The sequence below is a fragment of the Ambystoma mexicanum genome, chromosome 3q, assembly GCF_040938575.1.
Source record: "Ambystoma mexicanum isolate Mex_15411 chromosome 3q, UKY_AmexF1_1, whole genome shotgun sequence".
NCBI lineage: Eukaryota > Metazoa > Chordata > Amphibia > Caudata > Ambystomatidae > Ambystoma > Ambystoma mexicanum.
In genome coordinates this window covers 1005673550-1005695989 of record NC_090926.1, presented here as the reverse complement: position 1 = coordinate 1005695989, position 22440 = coordinate 1005673550, and the positions used below count along the sequence as shown (strand labels likewise).

Genomic DNA, 22440 nt, shown 5'->3' with positions numbered 1-22440 from the left:
GCCCGGCTTAAGCTTTCAGGAGGTGATGCAGGCAGGTTCTTAAGTACAGTTAGTCCCCAAGCCCCCACAACGAAATGTCCACATACTATGTAAGGCGATAGCATAGCTTCTTTATATAAAATAAGATCCAGGAATATATATACATTTAAATAATAACACTTTGTACTTGGAAATACTTATCCAAAAAATGCCAAATACATACACTCTATGTGGTACCACACAATACTTAAATTCAGTAATAGATGCACTAACGGAGACAGTTTTAAATAGGCATGAGAGTTCTTAAGTGAGGTGTATCCGCATAGAATAGGGAAGATAGGCAGTTTAGTTATGAACAGTGGCAGAATACTTTCTTTAGACTAGGTATACAATTCTGTGTGAAGACCCCCCCCCCCCACTGTGGCAACCTGTAATGGGAAAGTTAGGGAGTAACGTATCTTTTACAGCCCAGTCCAATAATGTTCAATAACCTTCTGCTTTCTTTAATAGGTTCTACCACCCCAAAGTACCTGCGAGGCCACAGGAGAATAGGATCCAAGACAAATATGGGACCCCTGCATGACTCATGAGGCTAGAAGATGACCTTCCTCGTCACAGTACCTTTGCTTCCCTGGCATGCAAAGTGGCAGATTTTCTGGAAGAAGGAGCCACTGGGATGCTGTGTCCACGAGAAAAATTGAACCAAAGTCTTTCTGAAGTACAGCAGTTTTACTCTTCGAGGTGCTCTCCTTTGGTCGATGATTTCTCTGACTATAGAAGTACCACTTGCTGTGGACTCCTTAAAGGCTTGGCAGATGAGCGTAAGAACCCTGGGACCTTTCGATTACTTTCTTGATGCACTTTCGGCAGTCTATATTAATGTTAATTATTGACAAACTCAATGAAGATTACTCATAACCATTCTGCTTGACAAATGTTATGAACATTATAAACCGATTGTAAAATTGAACTAGATCAGGTTGGTCAGCTGACCTAGGGGGGCGAAGACATAGATACAATACCTGATAGCTAAAACAGAGAGGTTGGCTCATTTTATATTATTTTTGCAAACTTGTCCCTAGGGATTACTATACGCATGAGCGTCTGCACTATGATTAACAGTTTTTCGAATTGCCTACAATGTGCCCTGTAAACAAATAGAACCTGACAAGCATATTTGTGATGAGCCCAAAGCTCGTTTGATTTTCTGCAGAAGTAAGGAAAGGGCAAAGAGATGTAGGCATGGGAATTTCATTTGATTCACGAGTTGTTAAGGCTAAAACTTTGCAAACTATCAGTTAAATGAATGCATTAAAATCTGTTGTGTGAAATTGCTGCATCACTATTGATCAGTAAGGTTGAGTCTAGAGGAGGGAACTGCTGATCTTCTAAGGCTCTCCCGAAAACAAGATGGGAATTGTTTTCCTTTCCATATATCTCTTAGTACTCCAGTACTTTAGTAAAGCATAACCTTGATCCACCTCACACTTGCCTCGTAACGTTAGTTTGAAGGGATACACGAGTCGTCTGAAAAGGGTTTATTAGGTACACTTTATAATGATTCATGATAATAACAGAGTTATTGTACATGAGCCAAGAGTGTGGGTAATTTGGTTTTCTGAATGAAATTATTAGAAATTATTGTAGTATATTATAATGTCAGTTTTTTTTTATAGCGCTTTATGCCAGAGCTCAAACCATTAATAGTTCCTGATGGAGGGTACTGCCCAAATTGTAGGGAGATCCCTCAGCTTTTGCTTGCCTCAAACCTTGATAAGTTCCTGCATAAAGATATGCTATTTAAAATTAGAATTAGCACGGGGCACAAAGGGAAACCAATCAGCTTGCTGAGTCTGACAATACTGTCCAAGTGTGCTGATGGCTGCTCCACAGCACGGTCCCCCGTCCCCTCTGTTCCACGGATCATCCTCCTCTCTCCGCCCCCTTTATTCCTACCTGAAAAAATATTGTGCAGACCTGTCACTGACCTGCCTCTCATGGATCTCAGCTGCCTGTTCCCACAAACACCCTTGAAGATGCAAAAGTGTCCCATCCTTTACCTACTCGTCCCATTTGCTGGCGGCCATGATGGTTGAATGTTTTTAGTTTTGCCTATTAGGCAGCGTTTCAGCTTCACCTATAAGTCGACATGTGAGAGGGACACATAGCTTATAAGTGTTGTTTGTTTATTCACCCACCCATTTACTGCCCATGGCCACTCTAATTCCTATGGTCGTTTCCATCCAGCATCTGCCCTTCCACGGCCAAAGGGCATACCCATTGGCTCTCCTTGAGCTATATTTATCAAACTTTGATCTGCAGGTATTGTTTCGAAGCTATCTGCTGAGAGGTAATGGATTACTTGCGGATGTAAAATTTGCTACTGTTGTAATAAAACTGTTTTAACCAAGCGTGCCTGCAGCCCTTGATATATATATGTTGCACTGAGTCCTGTTAAAAACAAGCACTGATAAAGCCAAACGTTTTGCCTGACTTTCACAGACTATTCTGTTCTGAAATGGGGCAGTACGAGAGCTGTAAAGTAATGCGATTTCTTTTTACTGTTATGCAAGGCAGATTCCTCACCGGAAAATGTGCTGATCCAGACATTTTTTCTGGCTACAAGAAAATGTTTTCCTTTGTGAATGCTCATTAGCAGCTTTAAACTGGCAGTGCCCATTGCATACCATCATTACATTTTATTTACTGAATATATTCTTTACATCTAACAATTTATTTAGTGGCCGTCACTTTGTCTCTCAATAAATAATGTGTATACCATGAACTATCACAATGTTTTATGCACGCCTGACCTTCGTTACTTGAATATCTTTGGTAGATATGAGTCCAACCTTTTGTGGAGGATGAGTAAGAAAAGCCATGACGTTGATTTTCCAAAAAGAGTTACTAATTAGTAACCAGATGACGTTGATTTTCCAAAAAGAGTTACTAATTAGTAACCAGTGTTGTTACTGTGCTGACTGGGACATTTGCACTGTGATAGCCTTCAAAAGGTAAATAGTTCCACGTCCTTGATTATTTCATATTTTATTGGAAATATGTTTTCTGCATGTTGAGTGCTCCATTCCTAATTTGTCTAAGCCCACGCACACGTGTCCCTGTGGCTGCTTATAGAGTGGCCACACATTTCCTATATCTTTTCCCAAAATGTTAACAGCGATAATTTTTATTTTCAGTTTGCCCTTAGGGACTGGAATGGGGGACTGCAGGGGGAAAAGGCCAGGAAAGAATCACAAAATACCACCCTAACCAGCTTGCTGGCTGAGGCTGCTCCCTTGAAATGCGTTGGAGCTCTCCTATATTGCAGTCCTGGTGTTTAACTCACTTAAAGTGACAGAAGACGGAAATTACAGGGCTCTCAAGATTCCCGTGGCTATGTGTGAGATGTGAGAAGGCCATCCAGGCTTGTTTTTGCTTGGAATTCTGGGACTTGTAGTTGAAAGAAAAACTACAAAAATAGGGCTGGATGGCCTTCACACAGATGGTCACTTAAAACTTGAGAGCTCTGGAATCAGAAGTTTGCAATTCAGTGGCATTTTAAGCACTGTGTAAAAGCTCCAACTATTGGCATGGAAAGTGAAGCTAGGAAAGAGATAGGATGTGAGTGGTTGGCACGCATGCTGTGGGTATTGTTTGGATATTTATCAACCCATTGACCACTCATGGCAATACTAGTCCCTATGATCATTCTCAATCACTACCTGCCCCTTCCAATCAAAAACATGCATCTCTTTGAGCTAGCTCTATGCTTTTAAGGTGAACTGCTATTTCTAAGCAGTCTTCTGTAAGGTAATTGCGTATTTGCAACTATAGACCAGCTTCTGGTGTAATAAAAATCTCTCAGACAAGTATGCCTCCAGGCACTTCATTTATAATCAACATTTGTGTCCCTGCAACTGTTCCTTGCACTAAATCCCTATTAAATACCAGCAATTATATTACATGATATGGCATTTATAACGCGCAATGGCAAAGCAATCGTTTTGGCTCTTGCATAGGCATTGCATTGGCATTTGCTAGGCACTGTCATAACATAACCATGTGCTAACACCATTTGCCAGCTGTTGCCATGGTATGGCCAGATAGCACCATCATGGCAGTGCTTGGAAAATGTCTCTCTTATGACAACATACGAAAACTATTGGCTTTGTCAATGCTTGATTATGCAGAGAAGTGGCTTGCACTGCCCACTCTTGTCTTTTTTCCGCACAAACGTAAAGTCCCCTTTAGCACCCAGTATTTAATACTGTGGTGCTAATGGCGTTAATGGCTGCCTTGTGAGGTTGCTCTGTCCTGCAATGCCTCTGAGCCAGCACTCGGTGAAGGCCCTTTTTTCACTTGGGTCCTAGCACCCTGGGACCCATTTCCAGATCAAATAGCGCTTGGTAATCTGCGTTATTCACAGCATGAGACTCTATGGAAAATCAAAAGCTGCAAAATACAAGTTGCTTTCTACGTTTCAAAGATTCAAATGTGACTTTTTCCCACTTCCCAGGGGAGGCGTCCACTATTAAGATGCACTGAATCGAGTATGACCTCCTGGGGAAGAGCTACAGGCTCAACCTTGAGGCTGCTGTTTAAAAGCTCTACACTGTTACAGGGTGTGGGGGGCTGGTCATGGACATCGCACCAGCCACCCCTGAGTGGCTATGGGACACCAGCACCTATGAGGTCCTGTGCCTCTAGGGGTGGCAGGCATCGACCTACTTGCGGACCCCACCTGCCTTCCTGATTGTACAGGGTGGGCCTGCATGCTATAATGAGAGACGGACTCCGTTTGTTCCTGTTACGGAGTCTGCAGCCGTCCTGTTTCAGGTGCCTGCAGGGGCTCCCTTTTATTAGCTGGGGCCATGACGTAATCCTGGCCCATCTTAAAAGGGCAATACACTTGGGAGGGATACACCCCCTTGACGGGGCAACACACATGGCAGGGCTACTCTGTAACCTACACGAGGGTGTGTGGGCTATTGTTGCAATGTTTGAAACTGCTGTGTATAAAATGCCTTGTGGACTCCGAGCCTGACAAAGTGAATAGTCAGAGCATGTGACTCTTCTAACTGCAGTTACTGGTGAAGTACGTTTGCGATGTTAAGCCCTGACATCAAAAGACAACAACAATGCATGTGAATTATGAAATGACCTGCTTGTTAGAAGACACACAGTAAACAGAAGAAACTTCCAGTTCCTTTTCAAGACGAAGTGGGAAGTGAAGACGACTGTTTTTGCATGTGTTTTTTAAAATGTTGTTTTAGCTGGCTAAATCAGCAAAGCTTTACCATTTTGCAGAATTGTGCATAGGGTTTTGCATGCCACACACAACCTGCAAAGATGGGGAACTTTTTGTGTTATACCCAATGTGGCTCATCTTCATAGGAAGGTGCTGAAGACAGGCATTCATGTGTTATGCCTGTCTTTCACCGTGTTTCATTCCCGGGGGATTCTCATTGTTATGTGCCTGCTGAGTGGCAGCACATGATAAGCATTCCTGCCTTGCCACACTTGTCAACCTGACCCATTCCGATCTGTATGTGCTTATGCATTCTGTTTTTTTTTCTTGTAATCTGGGACTTGTAGTTCCACTTTTCCCATTATAAAACCAGACTACAAGTCCCAGAATGCAAATAAAAAAACAGGACTGGATAAGCACCTAAAGACTGGAATAGGTCATATTGCCAAGTATGCCTTGCCTGCTCTGCCTGTAAAAAGGTGTGGTTATTTTCATGCTGGCGTAAGACCAATGGATTGCTGTAGAATCTGCCTGTTTTTCAGCAGCTGCTAAAAAGGCAGCTTCCATAGGAACCCAATTTAAAGGCCTCTTGTAATCATTCATTGCGGGAGCCATTTACACTTTTCCCAAAACGTAGTGGAAAAAGTGTGAACGCCATTTTGCACTTTTGCAAGTTTCAACACCCACCTGCACTCCATTTCCATCTTGAAGTTGCAGGTGAGCGACAGTGACCCCCTTCCCTTGTGTACCCTCTACCCCATTCCTTCATCCTTCTTTCCTGGTTGTTTCTTTGCATTTTTCTCACAGCTGTGCTCTTTCTCCCCCTCCTGTCCTGTTTTTCTCTCTCAGTTTCTTTTGTTCCGCACCTCCCATTGGCTGCCAACCTCCTCATTAGTACTCCCCAAGGGTAGTCCCACTGCCTGTGCAGCCCCCTCAGCGAAGGACCTCGAGGCAAAGGACCCCTCGGCAAAGGACAGCTTCAGACCATGTCTGCCTGTATCAGCCGGAAAAGCAAGAAGCCAGCAGCCATCAACCAGCAGCGACTGACAAGGTAAGTGTTGTCTGGTCAGGGGGCGCAGAAATCACTGCACCCCACTTAACTGCCCCACCTATCGCTTAGTTTGCCACCACCCTAAAGCTTGCATACAGTTACACTGTGTTAGCCTCTCACATCTGGGCGGATGGTCTAGCTTGGCCACCTCTCACATCTAGGTGCACTGTGTTCTAACTGTGCCAAGCGGCAATATCTCACATCTGATCCAAGCTGGGAGAACGCCTTTCTTGTTACCAGTGACTTTTAGTCTGATGCACGAGGACTGTGATGGTGTTGTGGTCATATCTTGCCCTAAAGCCATTACGTCAGTAAACAATTCTGGATAACTCTGCCCACTACCAACCTGTCACATCGCCAAATTATCCTGCTCCCCAGGCAATCTGCCTACCTATGCCTGTCAGCCATAGTCAGTATTTACCTCACGTGTGCGGGGTATCCATCCTGAAACCAGCCTTGTTGTGTAAGGTAACCACACTTTGCATCATGCCAACTGTGTTAGTCAGCCACAGTTTTTCGCCTGCACATACTCATTTCTATTTAGCAACCGTCAACCTATAAACACTCACTGAGTTGTGAACTGTGTTGCCTAGCCATGTATCACATTTAGGAGAACTGTTAGTTAGCAACATCTCACATATAGGTGGACTGTACTCTAACTGCGCTAGCTAGTCCAGACTGAAATGTGATTATTAGCTTGCGTCTCATCTACACAGAATTGTGATTATTAGCTTGTGTCACATCTACACAGAAATTAGCATGTTAGCTTGCGTCACATCTACAAAGAATTGTGATAATTAGCTTTTGTCACATCTTGAGAGAAATGGGCATGTTAGCTTGCATCTCATCTGCACAGAATTGTGGTTATTAGCTTGCATCACATCTAGACAGATATTTCAAAATTAGCTTGTGTCGCATCTACACAGAATTGTGATTATTTGCTTGCGTCACATCTACACAGAAATTAGCATGTTAGCTTGCATCTCACCCACGCAGAATTGTGATTATTAGCTTGTGTCACATCTAGACAGTAATGAGCATGTTAGCTTGCGTCACATATATAGAGAATTGTGATTATTATCTTGCGTCACATCTAGACAGAAATTGTAATGTTAGCTTGTGTCACATATACACAGAATTGCGATTATTAGCTTGTGTCACATCTAGGCAGAAATGCTTATGTTAGCGTGCATCAAACCTAGATGGAATTGTGAATATTAGTTTACGTCACATCTAGAGAGGAATGTGACTATTAGACATTGCCACATCTAGACAGGAATGTGAAAATTAGCTTGCGTCACTTCTGGACGGAATTGTAGATATCATTATGCGTTACGTCTAGATCGTAATGTCTATAACCACCCTACTAATAAAAAAACGTATCCCTCTGCCTACACCTCTCAAACCCTGAACAAAACACAACTATACATCTGAAGCACAACAAAACACAATGCTGCAACAACAAAACAAACCACACATAGCCTCACACAACAGCACATGAAGGCAAGCAACCGGAAAAAATACACCTAAGCTCAGCGAACTGTGTAATACGAACTGAAGCTGCCAACAGCACATCACAGCTCTCTTGCTCTTTCTCCCCCTCTGTCCTACTAACTCACCCTACACTCTTGCCTTTCAGAGCCGCCAGAGGACCACTGTATAAATATCCTTTAACATTAACATTAACATTGATGAAAATTACATTGAGTGGAGCGATTGGCATGTAAATTCAAATGTTGTCGTTCCTCTCGGTGCAATTAACACTTTTAAATGTGTGCACATTAGTCTTCTTAGTAATGATATTAATTCTAAAAAAAGGTGCTTTAGCTTATCAGAGTCCAAATTCATTCCTTGGTGTGCGCATTAAAGCTTTGCCATACCCATTCTGCCCTCAAGCCACAGGTGTACCCATTTGTATTCACTTTGTTTTGTCTTCTATACGCATTGCACGTGGTTCAGACCTTTTGTTACATAGAGTTATTGAATCATCTTTACCTATTTCTAAGGTAGCGCATAAAATCCGGGTGCAGAATCTTAAACTGCTCTCTTGTGTAGTTTTCACCGAAGTATTTTGAAGGCCTGTACATGGGAGGAGAGAATAGGACATAAAACACATATTGCAACAAAACTATCAATAAGTTGCTTCATTCAATACAAAAGTCCACTTTACTAGGGCACTGCATGGGGAAAAGACACTTCTTCAACGCTGTGACAAATTCAACCACATGGTATCTACCATGCATCAAGTAACTTCAAATGCTTGTACGTAAGTGGTCACTGTCATTACAAGCAACCAGACTCTTACCACCATGTGCAATTGTTTGGCCTGTAGAGAAATCATGAGATTATTTTAGCAGAGTACTTACCAATTAGATGCTTTTCTTTGCTGGGTAAGTCATTTTGTATAGGCTTCAAAGTACCCCAAACACTCGCTCTGAGTTCAACAACTTTTGCCCAAAGGGCTTCCAATTATATTGAAACAAATCAGATAGGTCCTTCAAAAAAATTTATATTTTTATAGCTACAGCCAACACATGTTTTGACCCAAAGATTTTCCTCAAGACAATGTAAGTGTTCCTATTCTGTGTAAAAATAAGGCAACCAATTGGTCACATCCAGAAGTCAGTTACATGCATTCCTATTTTCACAACAGATACAATCCACATTGCCTCGAGGAAGAATACTCAACACAGGATATTCAGCTTTGGTTGCAAAATATGTACAAACATGACTTTTCTCGTCAAGATAACTATGATCCTGTGATAATCAATAATTGTCCAAGAAAATTCCACATTTCCAAATTGGTTAGAAATGAATTGTATTGTTCAACAACTTGTCAAAACCTCAATATTCAAATCGACCAAATTGCAAACATATGTGATTCTATATTTTCTAATCACACTTTGTCAAGACATTGCAAATTAGCCATACAATAAAATAACACACATATGGACTTCAAATAAACCTCTGTCTATCAAATTACAGTTTTAGACTGCAACTTGACATGGACTTGGTCACAAAACCGCACATAAATTCAATCAATACATCTTGTATCAACGTAACATTAGTTACAACTCATAATTGCTTAATCACAGCATGCATAAAGATGCAATAGCTATAGTATATGACAGCCGACAGGTGTTTAGACCGTGGTCTCTCTCAAGGCTGAGATATATCCTTAATCAATTAGATTCATAATAAGATCATAAGTCATTTCCTTGTTCCTTGGTAATCCGTTATACAATGTGGACATTTGACCGTACTCTCTTTTTAGGTTGATTATGTAGTAAAGGAAGGAGAAAAAAAGGAGACGAAAATGTAGAAGAGTCAAACAAAAGGCAAAGAGAAAATTATATTGAGAATGTCAACTCCCAAAACAATCCATATTGTCCATTTCCATAACCTCTTTCACCTTCTTGTGCACAAACCAGTTGTTATGTCAGCCTTGTTAGGATACTTCGTGAAACAAGCACAATCCATTACCATGGCTCATATTATACTTAAGCTACTCCTATTAATCTGTGTTACCTGCACCTATTATTACTCTTTTTACCTATATTCAGTAAAGATGCATATGCACATGGCGCTGTGTAATTCAATCTTGGGTGTCATTCGCCATATACCAGGATTGTCATTCCTTTGAAATTCTCTGTGGTGTATACCCATCCACCAATTTAAGCAAAGTAATGATAGGATGCCACTTACCACAGTGTCTATACAGTATTCCTGAATGTGTTTGGCCCTTCGTTGGCCCACATTAAATAAATTGTTCTGCAATGTATATGGTTATATATTAATTTGTGAACTATATTAATCCATTGTGATTATTGGATATTATGGACATTTGATTGTGCAAAAAGATGATTACATTATGCATCCTGATGTGATGTGGAAATTAGGAAGGGGCCAGGGGAAGGGCTCCGGCCGGGAGCACTTACCTGATACCCAGTGTAGAAAATGGTGGCCTCCCACTGCCCAGGGGACTCAAAACGCTGGTTTTACCATCAAGTAAAGCCCACGTCCTAGCTCCCTGATTGGCTGGTAGGCCGTCTAGTCCTCCTGATTAGCTGTGTGTCTGACTCCCCTCCGGGGTGATAATATACTTTAATCATTTTTAAAAGATATTGCACAGAATAGTATTGTTTGGAACCTGTTGAGAGGGTTTATGCTGATTGCTTAGTAAATGTTCTAATGCCAGGTGGGGAATCCCTGAGGGTAGTTACTGTTGGGGATCTGTCAAGACAGATCATTGGCAGGAAAGAGTTGCTCCCAGCCATTAAGCACTAACCTAGACAGGAGAGGGCTGGGTCAAATCACTCAAGCTGGAGTACACAGCCTGATGCTTTCTTTGCTCAAGGAACTACAGGTATACAATCCAAAGTAAAAAGACAGCATTTCTACACCAAGGCATAAACTCAACCAAAAACAGGACACAAGAAGTATTCTATCTCTACAAGGAGCTTGCCACACTTTCCCAAACAACAATATCTGGAATCCTCCCAATGCCTGGCCTCCTTCACCTCCAAGATTAAAGACCTCTAACACTTCATTACCCAGCAAAGACAGATGACTGTTCCCAAACCTCAGCACAGTCAACCCAAAACTGCCCTATTTACTTTGCGGCCCATCACGAAAGAGGAGTGGTTGAAAACCCTAAATTCCATGAAGACCTCCAAAGTGCATAAAATACTCAGCCCAACTGACCAAACTGACCAAAGATCTAGGAGAGATTCCAATGCAGCTACTTCCTGATCACGGATAGAATATTGCACAGCCTGAATACAGCCACCATACCCAACCCTGTTTTAGAAAATGCTGCAGATCCTGCAATTCTATCCAATTATTCTCCATCTCGTTCCTCCCTCTAGAAGCTAATCTCATTAATAAATAAGCCATAAAACAACAACAGACGGAACACAGTGAGTACCATCTACTTTTCGAAGACAATCATTTGTGTCACCTCACAATGTTTATGGAAACTACCCTTATGGACACAAGAGAAGTTTTATTCAAGAACTTAGACTCAATTTTTTTTGTAGAGGTCATTGCCCTAGACCTTTTGGTGGCCTGCAACAGTGTAAATCACCTCATTGTACTTCAAAGATATATCGGATTCTATGCATCAACTACTCATCTCAGGAATTATCCTTCTCATTGCTAAACTTTCAGGATATTAAGATGGAATGTGGGGACTTCGGAGCAAACCTTTTTCTATCCCATGCAGTACACAGGGCTCCATCTATCTCCTTGACTTTTTTAAAGCCTTCCCTATCCTGCTCTGGCATATCTTCCAACACCTCTAGATTAACTTCTAACATTATAGGTAACTTCTAACATTAACCTATAACATTATAGGTACCCCTTGTGATATTATTAAATCTTTGCACTGAGGTTTGAGCATTCTGAGTAGAGATACTAGCAAGAAGTATCTGTCAGCACAGTCAGAATAGGTGGCAGGATCAACATTGGAAACAGTTATCTATAAACATTGTCAGGATAGGTGATAGATCCCCTGTAAATAGCTACTATCAATACGTAACTCGGGAGATTAACGCTTTGAGAGGAATAGAGCTAGTGAATCACTCTGTAAGAGATGTTACATTTGAAAGTAGCTTTGTGGGATAATACCCTTGCAGAATGACTATGTCAAAACCAAAAATTGGTAATCATTTTATGGGCTAACTTACAAATGTGAATGCCTTGTCCAGAGGAGTTAGTATAGGGAATAGATCTGTGGCTGGAGTTATAGTAGGAAGTAACCTTCTGCAGGAGGAATTAGACTAGACTTGGAAAAAGATCAGTGAACATTTCTCTGAATATGAAATAGATGTCTGTGGGAGGTGTGGAACTAGGAAATAGTTCTCATTGGGATGGTTGAGACTAAAACATTTATTTATTTAGGGGAGTGAAACTATGAAATAGCTCTGTGTGGGAGGTGAGAAACTAGGACATCTCTCTGTGTGGGATAAGTAAGACTAAGAAATATCTCTCTGTATGAGACATTTGGATTACAAAATAACACCATGTAGAATGGCTCACAATATGAAATCATCCCTCTCTGGGATGAGTGAGAAAGAAATAGTACTGTGGAGGAGGGACACTTAGCAATCGATCTATGTGGGAGGAGTGAGGCTAGGATATATCTTTCTGATATGAGTGAGACTAAGATATCTCTAGACCGGAAGAGTTGTGTTATGTTATTATTATGTATTTATAGGGTGCACTTTCGCCCAGAGGCACTTTGGCTCGAGGAAAAGCAAGGATACCGCCCACTACAATGGCCCTAAAACAAGAATGTTTTCAGCACGCGCCGAACTGTAGGTGGTTTTCAATGCCTCTGAGAGCAGATGGTAGCCCATTACACAGTTTGTTGGCTGCATATGAGAATGCTCATCCACCCACATGGGCCAGGTGAGCCTTCGGGATTGCCACTAGGTTGACAGTACCTGAACGAAGTGGCCATTGATGGATGAAGGGGGGAAATTTGTCCTGGAGATATTCTGGCCCCTGTCTGAAAAAGGCCTGGTGCACCAGGCACAGAGATTTGAATCTGAGGACCAAGATCGGAGTGTAATTGGCGTAGGAATAACAGCGAAAGCCAAAGAATGGATGAGGCGAAACAGCGGCTGAATGTAGATGTTAAAAATCATGAAGGACAAGGCTGAACCCTGCGGGACACCACAAAATAGTGTACGAGAAGAAGATAGGAAAGGGGTTAGAGAGAGTGACTGACTCATAACTGAGAGGAAAGATACAACCCAGGCCATTCCAGGATGGGCCCCGAAAGGCCAGCTGTCTGCAGACAGGATAGCAAGATGGATTGGTCGATCATGTTGAATGCTGCTGTCAGGTCTAACAGAATCAAGGTACTCACTGCGTCCTGATCCACCAGCATGGTGAGGTCATCGACCACCGACAACAGGACACTCTTGTTGCCACATCCTGCCCGAAACCCCGACTGAAAGGAATCAGAAAATAGTGAAGATTCCAGAAAAGAGTAAAGAAGGGGAGCTATCAGAGACTCTATCAGAAACTCTATCTGAGACACTAGCAATTTCATAAAGAAAGGGAGAAGAGAAATAGGGTGCAATTTAGCCAACACTGACGCATCCAGGGAAAGTTTCTTTAATAGCAGAATCAGAATAGCCTGCTTCAGTTAGGCGGGAATCGTGTCCACTTGACAGGTAGAATTCACTGCCTGCACGACCCAGGGGATCATGGCAGGCATGACTGTTTTAAAAGTGGCCAGTGGGATGGGGTCAGACGGGGCAGTGGACTTAAGGCACCCTACTGCCTGCAGGACCTCTTAGGCTGAAAATTCAGGGAACTTATTCCACCGTGTACTGTCAGTAACAACCGTTTCGCAGTTGAAGCACATAGATGTGGTTTGCTTGCTGGATGAAATGTTTTTCCGGTCCACTACCTTAATATAAAAGAAATCTGACAGATAGTCACAGAGTGTTGGAGAGGCCGGTGGCGTGGGGGAGATGCGGGTGGCCAAAGAGGACGACTTAACCACAGAGAAAAGTTCTTTGTATTGATTAAGAGCTTGTTCAGCTATACCAGTGAAATACGTGTGTTTGGCTTTAAGCAAATCACGATGATACATTTGATAAAGATGCCGAAAGGAGGCCTTCTCATCAATTCCATAGGCACAGCGCCATTTGCGCTCTGCTTGTCTAACTTGCAGGCGAGAAGCTTTAAGTTGATTGGTAAACCAAGGCACAGAAGGGCGTTTTCGGGCCTGAACTACTTTAAGTGGCGCTACCTGATTTGCGACATCCAATAGGATGCCTGAAAGCGAAGAAAAATAATCACTGCAGCCCTACAGCTATTCACAATCTCGACGGATAACAGCTAATGATCAACTGAGGTGATTTTGCCGGCCCTATTGACCCCAGGATATCAAAGGAGATAAGCCTGTGGTCAGACCACAGTACCTGTTTCCCCTGTACATCAGAGATACTGGCCATTGATGAAAAAAATAAGATCCAAGATGCCGCCCAGGGCATGTGTCGTTCGCAAACAAATTGTGACATTCCCAAATCCAGCATAGCCTCACAAAATTGGAATAATCCCCGGGGCAAGGGAACATTTAGCCTCATGTTAAAATCTCCTAGTATCACCAGGATCCCATATTTAACCTGAAGGGAAGCAACTTGCTCTAGGAAGGGGTTAAGAACAGACACGAAGGAGCCTGGGGGCGATATATAACAAGGAAATGCCATGAAAATGAGGCCGACACAGTCAGGTGTACCAGAAATGCTTCCATTTGCAATTTATGAACTAAAGGTTATGTTATGTTAATAAATCTTATAAAGCACACGGTCGCACAGAGGCATCATGGCGCTAGGAGAGATGGAGACAGCCCCATGTAAATTCAAAATAGGCAGGTTTTGACGCGCCTTCAGTAGTTAGGGGTTTTCTTGATGGTAAGTGGAAGATTATACCACAGCAGTGTGGCAACAATAGAGAAGGCCCGGCCGCCAACCCTATCTCTGTTATGTTATGCTTAAGTTGTTCGGAAGTGGCTGAGCGAATGTTACGAGTAGGATGATAACGCATAAACTTGGATTGGAGGTATTCTGCTCCCTGACCATGGAGGGCACGGTGTACAATACACAATGCCTTAAATTCTACCCATTGAGCCACATGAAGCCAGTGCAGGTTCCGTAACACAGGGGAGATGTGAGCTCCAAAAGGGGTACCTGTGGCTACCCTAGCGGCCAGGTTCTGCAGCCGCTGCAGCCGTTTAATCAGGCCCTTGGGTTGGGCAAGATACAGGGAGTTACAGTAATCTATTCGTGATAGAACCATGGCTGCTACCACTGGGGGGTGCAATGGGTTCGGGATCAGAGGTAGTACTCTCCTCAGAATTTTCAGCCGAAAATGGCCAGCCTGATAGACTGCAGAGACTTGTTGGTCCATGGACAAAGATGCAGATAGAACCACACCCAAGTTTTTCACTTTCTTAACCGGAATTGGCAGGGGTCCCAGGGAAAAAAGCCAGAAGGAGGACACTCATAGTGTGGGATCAGGGGGATAGCCCACCACCATCACATCAGTCTTATCCTCATTCAATTTGAGCCCATTGTGGTTCATCCAATCTCCAACGGCAGTTTGGCAGCCCCGCAGGCACGACGACACCTCAGACTGATCAAAGTCTAATCTGATCAGTATCTGGGTGTCATCGGCGTAGGAGTAGCAAATAATGCCGAAGGAGAGGAGGAGACACACAAGGGAGCCAAATGTAGATGTTAAACAATATGGGCGACAGAGAGGAGCCCATGGGCACTCCACAACTGAGGTGATAAGGAGCAGAGAGAAAAGGGGGCATTGAGAGGGTCTGAGTACGGTCCACAAGGTATCGTGGAGATATGAAGAGCAGACCTGAATATCACTGAAACCCCCCCTAAAATCCCGGATGGGCAGAAATCTGATCCGGTTGGACAATATTGGAGTGGTAAGGTAGGGCGTGAGAGAATATTGGAGTAGATGACTCTGTCAGCCAGGTCTCTGTCACAAAGACCAGATCAAGCCATGTTTCTGCTAATGTCTCATAAATGAAATGGACATGTGCCACCATCGATTGTGTATTAATAAGTATGGCAGCTAAAGGCTCTTTGCCAGTTGCCATAGCTGTCTTCTCTGGCATTTTCTTGCACAGAAATGTTGTTAAGCAGAACCCGCCCAGCTGGGCAAAGTGCGATAAGAGATTCCCGCGAATACTGCCTATTAATAAGACGCCCCACCCCCCGGGACCCGTCTGCGACCTGGACAGGCCCAGATGGGCTTAACTTTGATGTGACTTCGGCACTGTGGGCGTGTGCCCGCTGCGCACGACCGCTGCGCTGTCTGTGAGTAGACCACATTTCAACCCCTTGATATTACCAGAGCCAATTCGGACAGACTGCCCCTGAATGTGAGTGAGGTGAAGAAAGTAAAGAAAGACTGCGCTAGCCGAGCACGAGCCTCGGAGCATAACTGAGGCCAGGCACCCTCTGCCGCTAACCAGCCTACCCAGAGTTAGAGTAGGGAATATCTCCCTGATATGAGAAAAGGGAATAGCTCTCTCTCTCGGTGAGGCACAAAAAAGAAATCGTTGTGTGGGAGGAGTAAGACAAAGAAACAGCTCTCTGTGTGCAATCTATTTCTCCCACAAACTCAACAAACGGAACATCCTGTGAATATGGGAATGGCCCTGTCATAGTCATCATTTTCTGGAATTGCTCTTCTTGTGTGGGAATAGTTCTATTAGAGCAGTCAGAAAAAAATTATAAACATTTTGAATCCTAAAGAGATATAGGGGATATGTAAATGTTTGCCAGCCTCACGTTTTTTTTTTATTTTTTTTTTTATATCTAAGACATTTGAAAAAACACGCATCCACTAATTCACAAAGAATCCTGTTTGTGGCTTTAGTTATGCCTATGTCTGGCAGTGTGTTACTGATCATGGATAGAATAGCTCTGTACGTGAGATCTTATTCATCAAAAAGACCCCCTTACTCGCAAAATTGGTACTGTGACATGCAGTGTCAAAAAGGACAGCATTGTATGTTTTCCTATGACCAATGGCTGTGCACGTATCAAAGACAGAGCAACACCGCAGCCATTACTCGGGACTTGACGCAGCAAAAACCACGTAGTAACATGATTGGATGACAGAAATAAATAAGCCCATAAGGCTTCCCGCTGTGACATTAGTCTCTGCCCTAGGTTAAGGCATGCCCAGTGAGGCATGTCTCACATGAGGGCATGGTATAACAGCCTGACAAGAATAGGGGTCACGTGGTTGCCTGTCACTGGACTGGTGCCTGTTACTTATGATAGAGAGATCCACTGCAGGCAGAGACTGTGTCACGTAGGCAGGCAACGCTGAATTATACAGACCATGGGCCTCATTCCGAGTTTGGAGGTAGCCATGGCGCTATTAGCGCCATGGTTGCCTCCAAACCCGGGTCCGGGTCTGGTCTGGTTAAATGGGGACTTATCGGGACATTCCGACCTGTGCGGACCCGGTAAGTCCCCATTCAACCAACCATTCCCCATTCCCATTTGAGTCCCGATAGGGCTCAATGGGAATGGGGAAGGCGCTAATTACGGGCCCGCAAATAGCGGGCCCGTTATTAGTGCCCTGGTCCCTTAGCGGGACCCGCAAAGGACGTGTGGTCAGACCACACGTCCTTTGCGGGTCCCGCTAAGGGAACTCGGAATTGGGAAGTAAGGGTTTACTGGCACCAGGTTCCTTACCAGTGACCGTTAACCCTTACCGCCCAACTCGGGATGAGGCCCCATGTCTGGTGCTGTTAAACCATGCCTCTCAAAGACACAAGAAGATCTGTTAGTGACCTCATTGTTAATGTAACCGACTAAATGTATAAGATTGTTTTCTGTATGAACCTCATTGTGTAAAACAAATGTACCTGACCCCGCTGCCACTGCCTGGATTTATTGGCAGGTCTTTCGACAGTTGGTGCTGTCACGCCTCAGATTCCTAATGCAAACTGAGACGGTAATTGGAGGAGCAGACCACTTGAACCCCTGTGCGTGCAAAAGGCTTACTGGAAAACCCTTAAGAGTTTTTGAGAGCAATCCGCTCGTGAAGGTTGGAGTCTTTCCTTGGGCTGCACAAAATCACTCTTTATTTAATCTAAAGGCAGCGCGCGCGTCAGACACTAAAGGCAGCGTCTCAGACACAGTTGGGAAAATTGGGGATAATCTGATTGGGAATTAAATTATAAATTAAACAACGCAAGAGGAATAATAGTTACAATGGATGTAAAAGGCAGAAGGGTGTTAGGGCCAAGCCAAAATCGACGGGAGCATAGAGCAGATGCAAAAAAGGGAAATGTATCTAGGTTACAGGGAAAACCGAATGTAACCGAAGAAAACGGGGAAAGGATTTTCTGTGCCATACAAATGTCCAATAAAATAAAAAAAATAAAAAATGTGTAAAACTACATACAAGAAAATACAAAAATTCATCTGCATTTGGTCGGTGCACACTATACAAAGTTCTAAAAATCAATAAAAATAGTACAATTGAGAAAAGAATATGTGAAACAATGTGGATTTCCAGAAAGGGCAACTCTGACACATTACATGTACACCTATCATCATCTTAGTGCATGAAGATTTCTTGAAGAAATTGCCTCTTTAACACGGGGGAATAAGCACAAGCAATGCCATGTGCGAGGCACTTTAGAGTTGCCGAGTTATCTAAATTTACTAAGAGTGTTTGAATGAAAGAAGGAGCAGGTGGCGAATGAACATTGGGAAATATTTTTAGATTGGTTTTGACAGGTCACAAAATGGGTCTGGGAATCAATAATAAGAGGTTTGAAAAATATGAATGATAAACTGAGGGACACAATACATCAAATGAAAAATAGAAAGAAAAGGGGAATGGAATTAGAAGAGAAGAAGGGAGCGTCTCACGTGATTTTCCTGTATCCTCAGCAAACGCTAGAAGATAAAACAGGGGGAGAAGGATAGGGAAGAAGAAGGAGGAGGTGCTTCAAAAGTAATGCCACACACACTTCCATAGCAGCAGTGATGCACCCCCAAGCCACAGTCGCACAACAAACACAGCCCCAACACCTGGCAGCAGGTGCACAGGCATAAACCTAATACAGGAAAAGGTGCACCCATCTGGGTAAGCGAGGAGCACTGCCACCTCTACCATAAGCCCCTAACTCACCTTCCACAGGCGCTGTGCGCAGTGTAACAGGTGCACAGCTGCAGTCTCCCTTGCCGCAAGTGATCGGTTCACATGGCATTGATAATCCAGTAATGGTACATGGTACATGCCCCATTTTAGAAACTAGTCTAAAATGGTTATTGATGATCTTAGTACTATCATTCAGTGTTACAACCCCTCTTGGGCTGATATTAACCAGTTAATTGGGATAATAATACCCACTGAGGTACACCAATGCCTAAATAATGAGTGTGGTAAGCCAAGTGAAGATGCAGGGTCCGGTGCAGAATAAAGTACATGCAAGTGATAATTTGGTACAGAGATTTGCAGTGGTGTGTCCTAGAAAGACTGAATGGGCAAAGACCAATAATGGCAATCAAAAGATTAATCAGTCTTCTGCATAGTATCTAGATTGTTTGACAATTGTGTTCACCCAGCATTCTGGAACAAATAAACAGGCTGGAATGGCTCACGAGGCTGTAGTCAAGGAGTCCAAGGAGTCCAAGGCTTAATGGCAAAACCTCAGCTACAGCTGAAGGCAATTTGCATGGGGTGGCAGAGCAAGCCCCTCACAGAGCTTATGGCAGTTGTGAATCATTGTGTTTCTTGTCAAGAACAAAAGAAAGAGATGAAAGAATGTAAATTAATGGCTCATCAATTTCAGAATCTACCACGGTTGGACAGAGGGCTATCCTGAATGGGAATATGAATACAAATATGGTAGGCAGAGACCAGCAAACTTCCAAAAAGCTGCACATGTCATAGGAAAGGGGGGGATAGAGTGATGCTCACAGGGATTGCACAAAAGATATGCAACAAGGAACACTGCATGCTATTTCTGTAAGCAGCAGGGACATTGGAAGTTTCTGTGTCAGAATAGGTCGGAACTCCCACTGCATTTCCTTTGCCAAACATGAATGCACAAAATGTTCAGGCTCAAACAAAACAAGAGGGTTAGGACAGCAAAGGGAAATGTGATAATGTTATCTATACATTAATGCTTGTAGATCAGCAAAACTCATTTGTTGAGTGTAAGATTAAAGTAAACATTTATTTAATATACACTAGAGCACATTTCTCAGTGATCAGATCAAAAGATTTTCTTCATCTGTCCATTTCCTCTACTACGGTTAAAGCTATTGCTATTTCAAATAATCCAGAGATCCACCCTGCCACTGTGCTATTGTCGGTGTCTGTAGGTCACATTTTGGATAAGCAAACCTTCTTTCGAATGGATTGTGTCCTCCCACGTATTCCTCATCATTAGATATCTTCCCTTCCAGCTTTAGCTGCTTCGGAAAAAGAAAACAGCAGAGGGCGCTATGCGGCGATGTGGTGGACTCAATGTCCCTCGACGTCTTCCATCTCCGGGTCGACGTTATTGCAGCTATATATAGCACACACAATGACCATTAGCTTCAGCTCTGTTTTTCCGCCATAGCTACGCTTAGACAATTAAGGTGCGCTTTGTTTTTTCTGAAAAACTGCAACATACTCGAATCTGATGGCCTCGTCATCGACACCATCAACCCCAAAGACCGGGTTAAAAAAATATCATGACTGCAGCGCCAAGATGTCTCTCACGCATCCTCATTGAGTGTGTCTATGGTGCTTTAGCGTATATAGCATAGGACGGATGACTGTGCCGCGTAAGAAAAAATTAGTGGTGGGTAGGCACCCTACAAAATCCCCCTTGATGACTCTGTTGAAGAAATGCTCGACCTGTGAGTTGAGCGGTGACTCTCCTCAAAGGAAGAGATCAAAAAAGTGTTGACGCTCCAGGAATGGGTAAAATCACTTCTCGTCTTCATCCAAGAAGATGAAGAAAAGGCGATATAGATCACCTTCTACTTCCTCCAATTCCTCTCCAGAAATAAAAGTAACCTGCCCAACCAAGTACTTGATTTCTGCAGAGGAAATGTTTAAAATGTTTGAGAAGGAGGCCCGAACACCCTCGAAAGAAAAAGAAAAAAGCCATGCACACGTTGCACTGTTAAAAGCTGACAAGGAAAGGGCTAAGGCTAAATCATTGCACACCCTCGAGCCCAGGACGTAGGCCAGTTCTGCCCTTGAGAATTGTCCAAAACTTCATCAAGCCGAGGGACAAGCCCTTCGAGGGCTCAGTCGATGTCAAAATTGTCAAAAACATTGATGCTATCGGTGTCTAAGCCACCAACCCCATCGGTGTGGAAGACATCAATTGGCTTGAAGCCAACAATGCTTTTACCTATCAAAGCTTTATCCTTCATTTATGAGGAGCACGAACCATTGGACAAAGACACTCCACCATTTGGTTTTGTGTTTGGCACACCTAATATCCAGAAGCCCTTATTTCAGAAGAGTCCAGGATAAAGGACTAACATGAACACCTTCAGTCTGCAAGTGGTACAGACACATCACCAGAGCTTGAGTTTGGCAAACCAGACCCGGCAGACCATGTAGCTGCCTTTCGCAGGCAGCTTATGACCAGGGTAATCGATTTTTTTGGGATGGGGTAGGCCTGCTCCTCTCGTCGAGCTAGAAAACCTTACAGATATAGTAGACAAAGGTCCACAAAAGGATCCAGTACTTCAGTTTCATATCGCCCTACAAAAAAGGGTAAAGGTGAGTTGGGAGGCTCCAGAAACAAGTCTAGCAGTAAATAAGAACCGTACCAAGACCTACAGGCCATCAAGTAGCGAGATCCTGACTACTTATCAAAACATCCAACACCAGAGAGCCTGGTAGTTCAGGCAGCGACATCTACATCAAAACAGATGGCATACTCAACCATCCCACCAGAAAAGGATGATAAGCATTTCGATGCTTGGGCAAGGAAAGTATTTTCTGCTGGGAGCATGCCTCTAAAATTTTCAAAAGCCACTTGCACTTTAGCAAAATTTACTGTGGGACTGTATAGCTAGGGCAGCTTAGCATATTCCCGAAGGGGAAGAAAGAGATGGCTTCCTGAATATTGTAAGAGATGGAAAGGAGGCTATGTGTGAGTCTCTTCAGGCAGGACTGGACTCTGCTGACAGCATCAGCAGAGCCATGGCGGCGAGCACAGTAATACGCAGGTTTGCGTGGTTGAGGAAGTCAGGTTTTGCACCAGACTTGCAGTCAGACTCCTCAACATGCCCTTTGGTGGCACTCAGCTATTTGGCAGCACAGCTGAGGAAAGCCTGGAGAATCTGCAGACCTCAAAGGCGGCAGCACAGTGGCTTAGCGCCACTATCAGACAGCTACAACCCTCTCACTCTAGCAGATCATCTTGGAGCGGTAGGTCCTTTTGTTTCTATTCCTCAGTTGATAGACCGAGAGGACTGGCTAGTCAAAGGGGCCAAAGTACATTCCCTAGTGGTGGGCGAGAGAGGTGCAAAGTCCACCCAAGCAACGGCTACTTTATTATCAGCCGCGGCTTCAGCCATGCCAAACCTCTCTGAGGCCTTAACCCACAAAACCCTGGTGGGAGGCAGACTCT

At 43.5% G+C, this 22440-nt stretch overlaps 1 protein-coding gene across 3 annotated transcripts in view; it reads right to left on the bottom strand.

Moving 5' to 3' along the window:
- LOC138583174 (alpha-N-acetylgalactosaminide alpha-2,6-sialyltransferase 2-like) overlaps nt 1–22440 on the bottom strand; it is a 722246-nt gene that overhangs the window by 189565 nt on the left and 510241 nt on the right. For all 3 annotated transcript variants that reach the window (XM_069655168.1, XM_069655170.1, XM_069655169.1), the window contains exon 7: nt 8274–8357. In XM_069655168.1, the coding sequence (XP_069511269.1) occupies nt 8274–8357 (84 nt within the window). The remainder of the gene's footprint in view (nt 1–8273; nt 8358–22440) is intronic.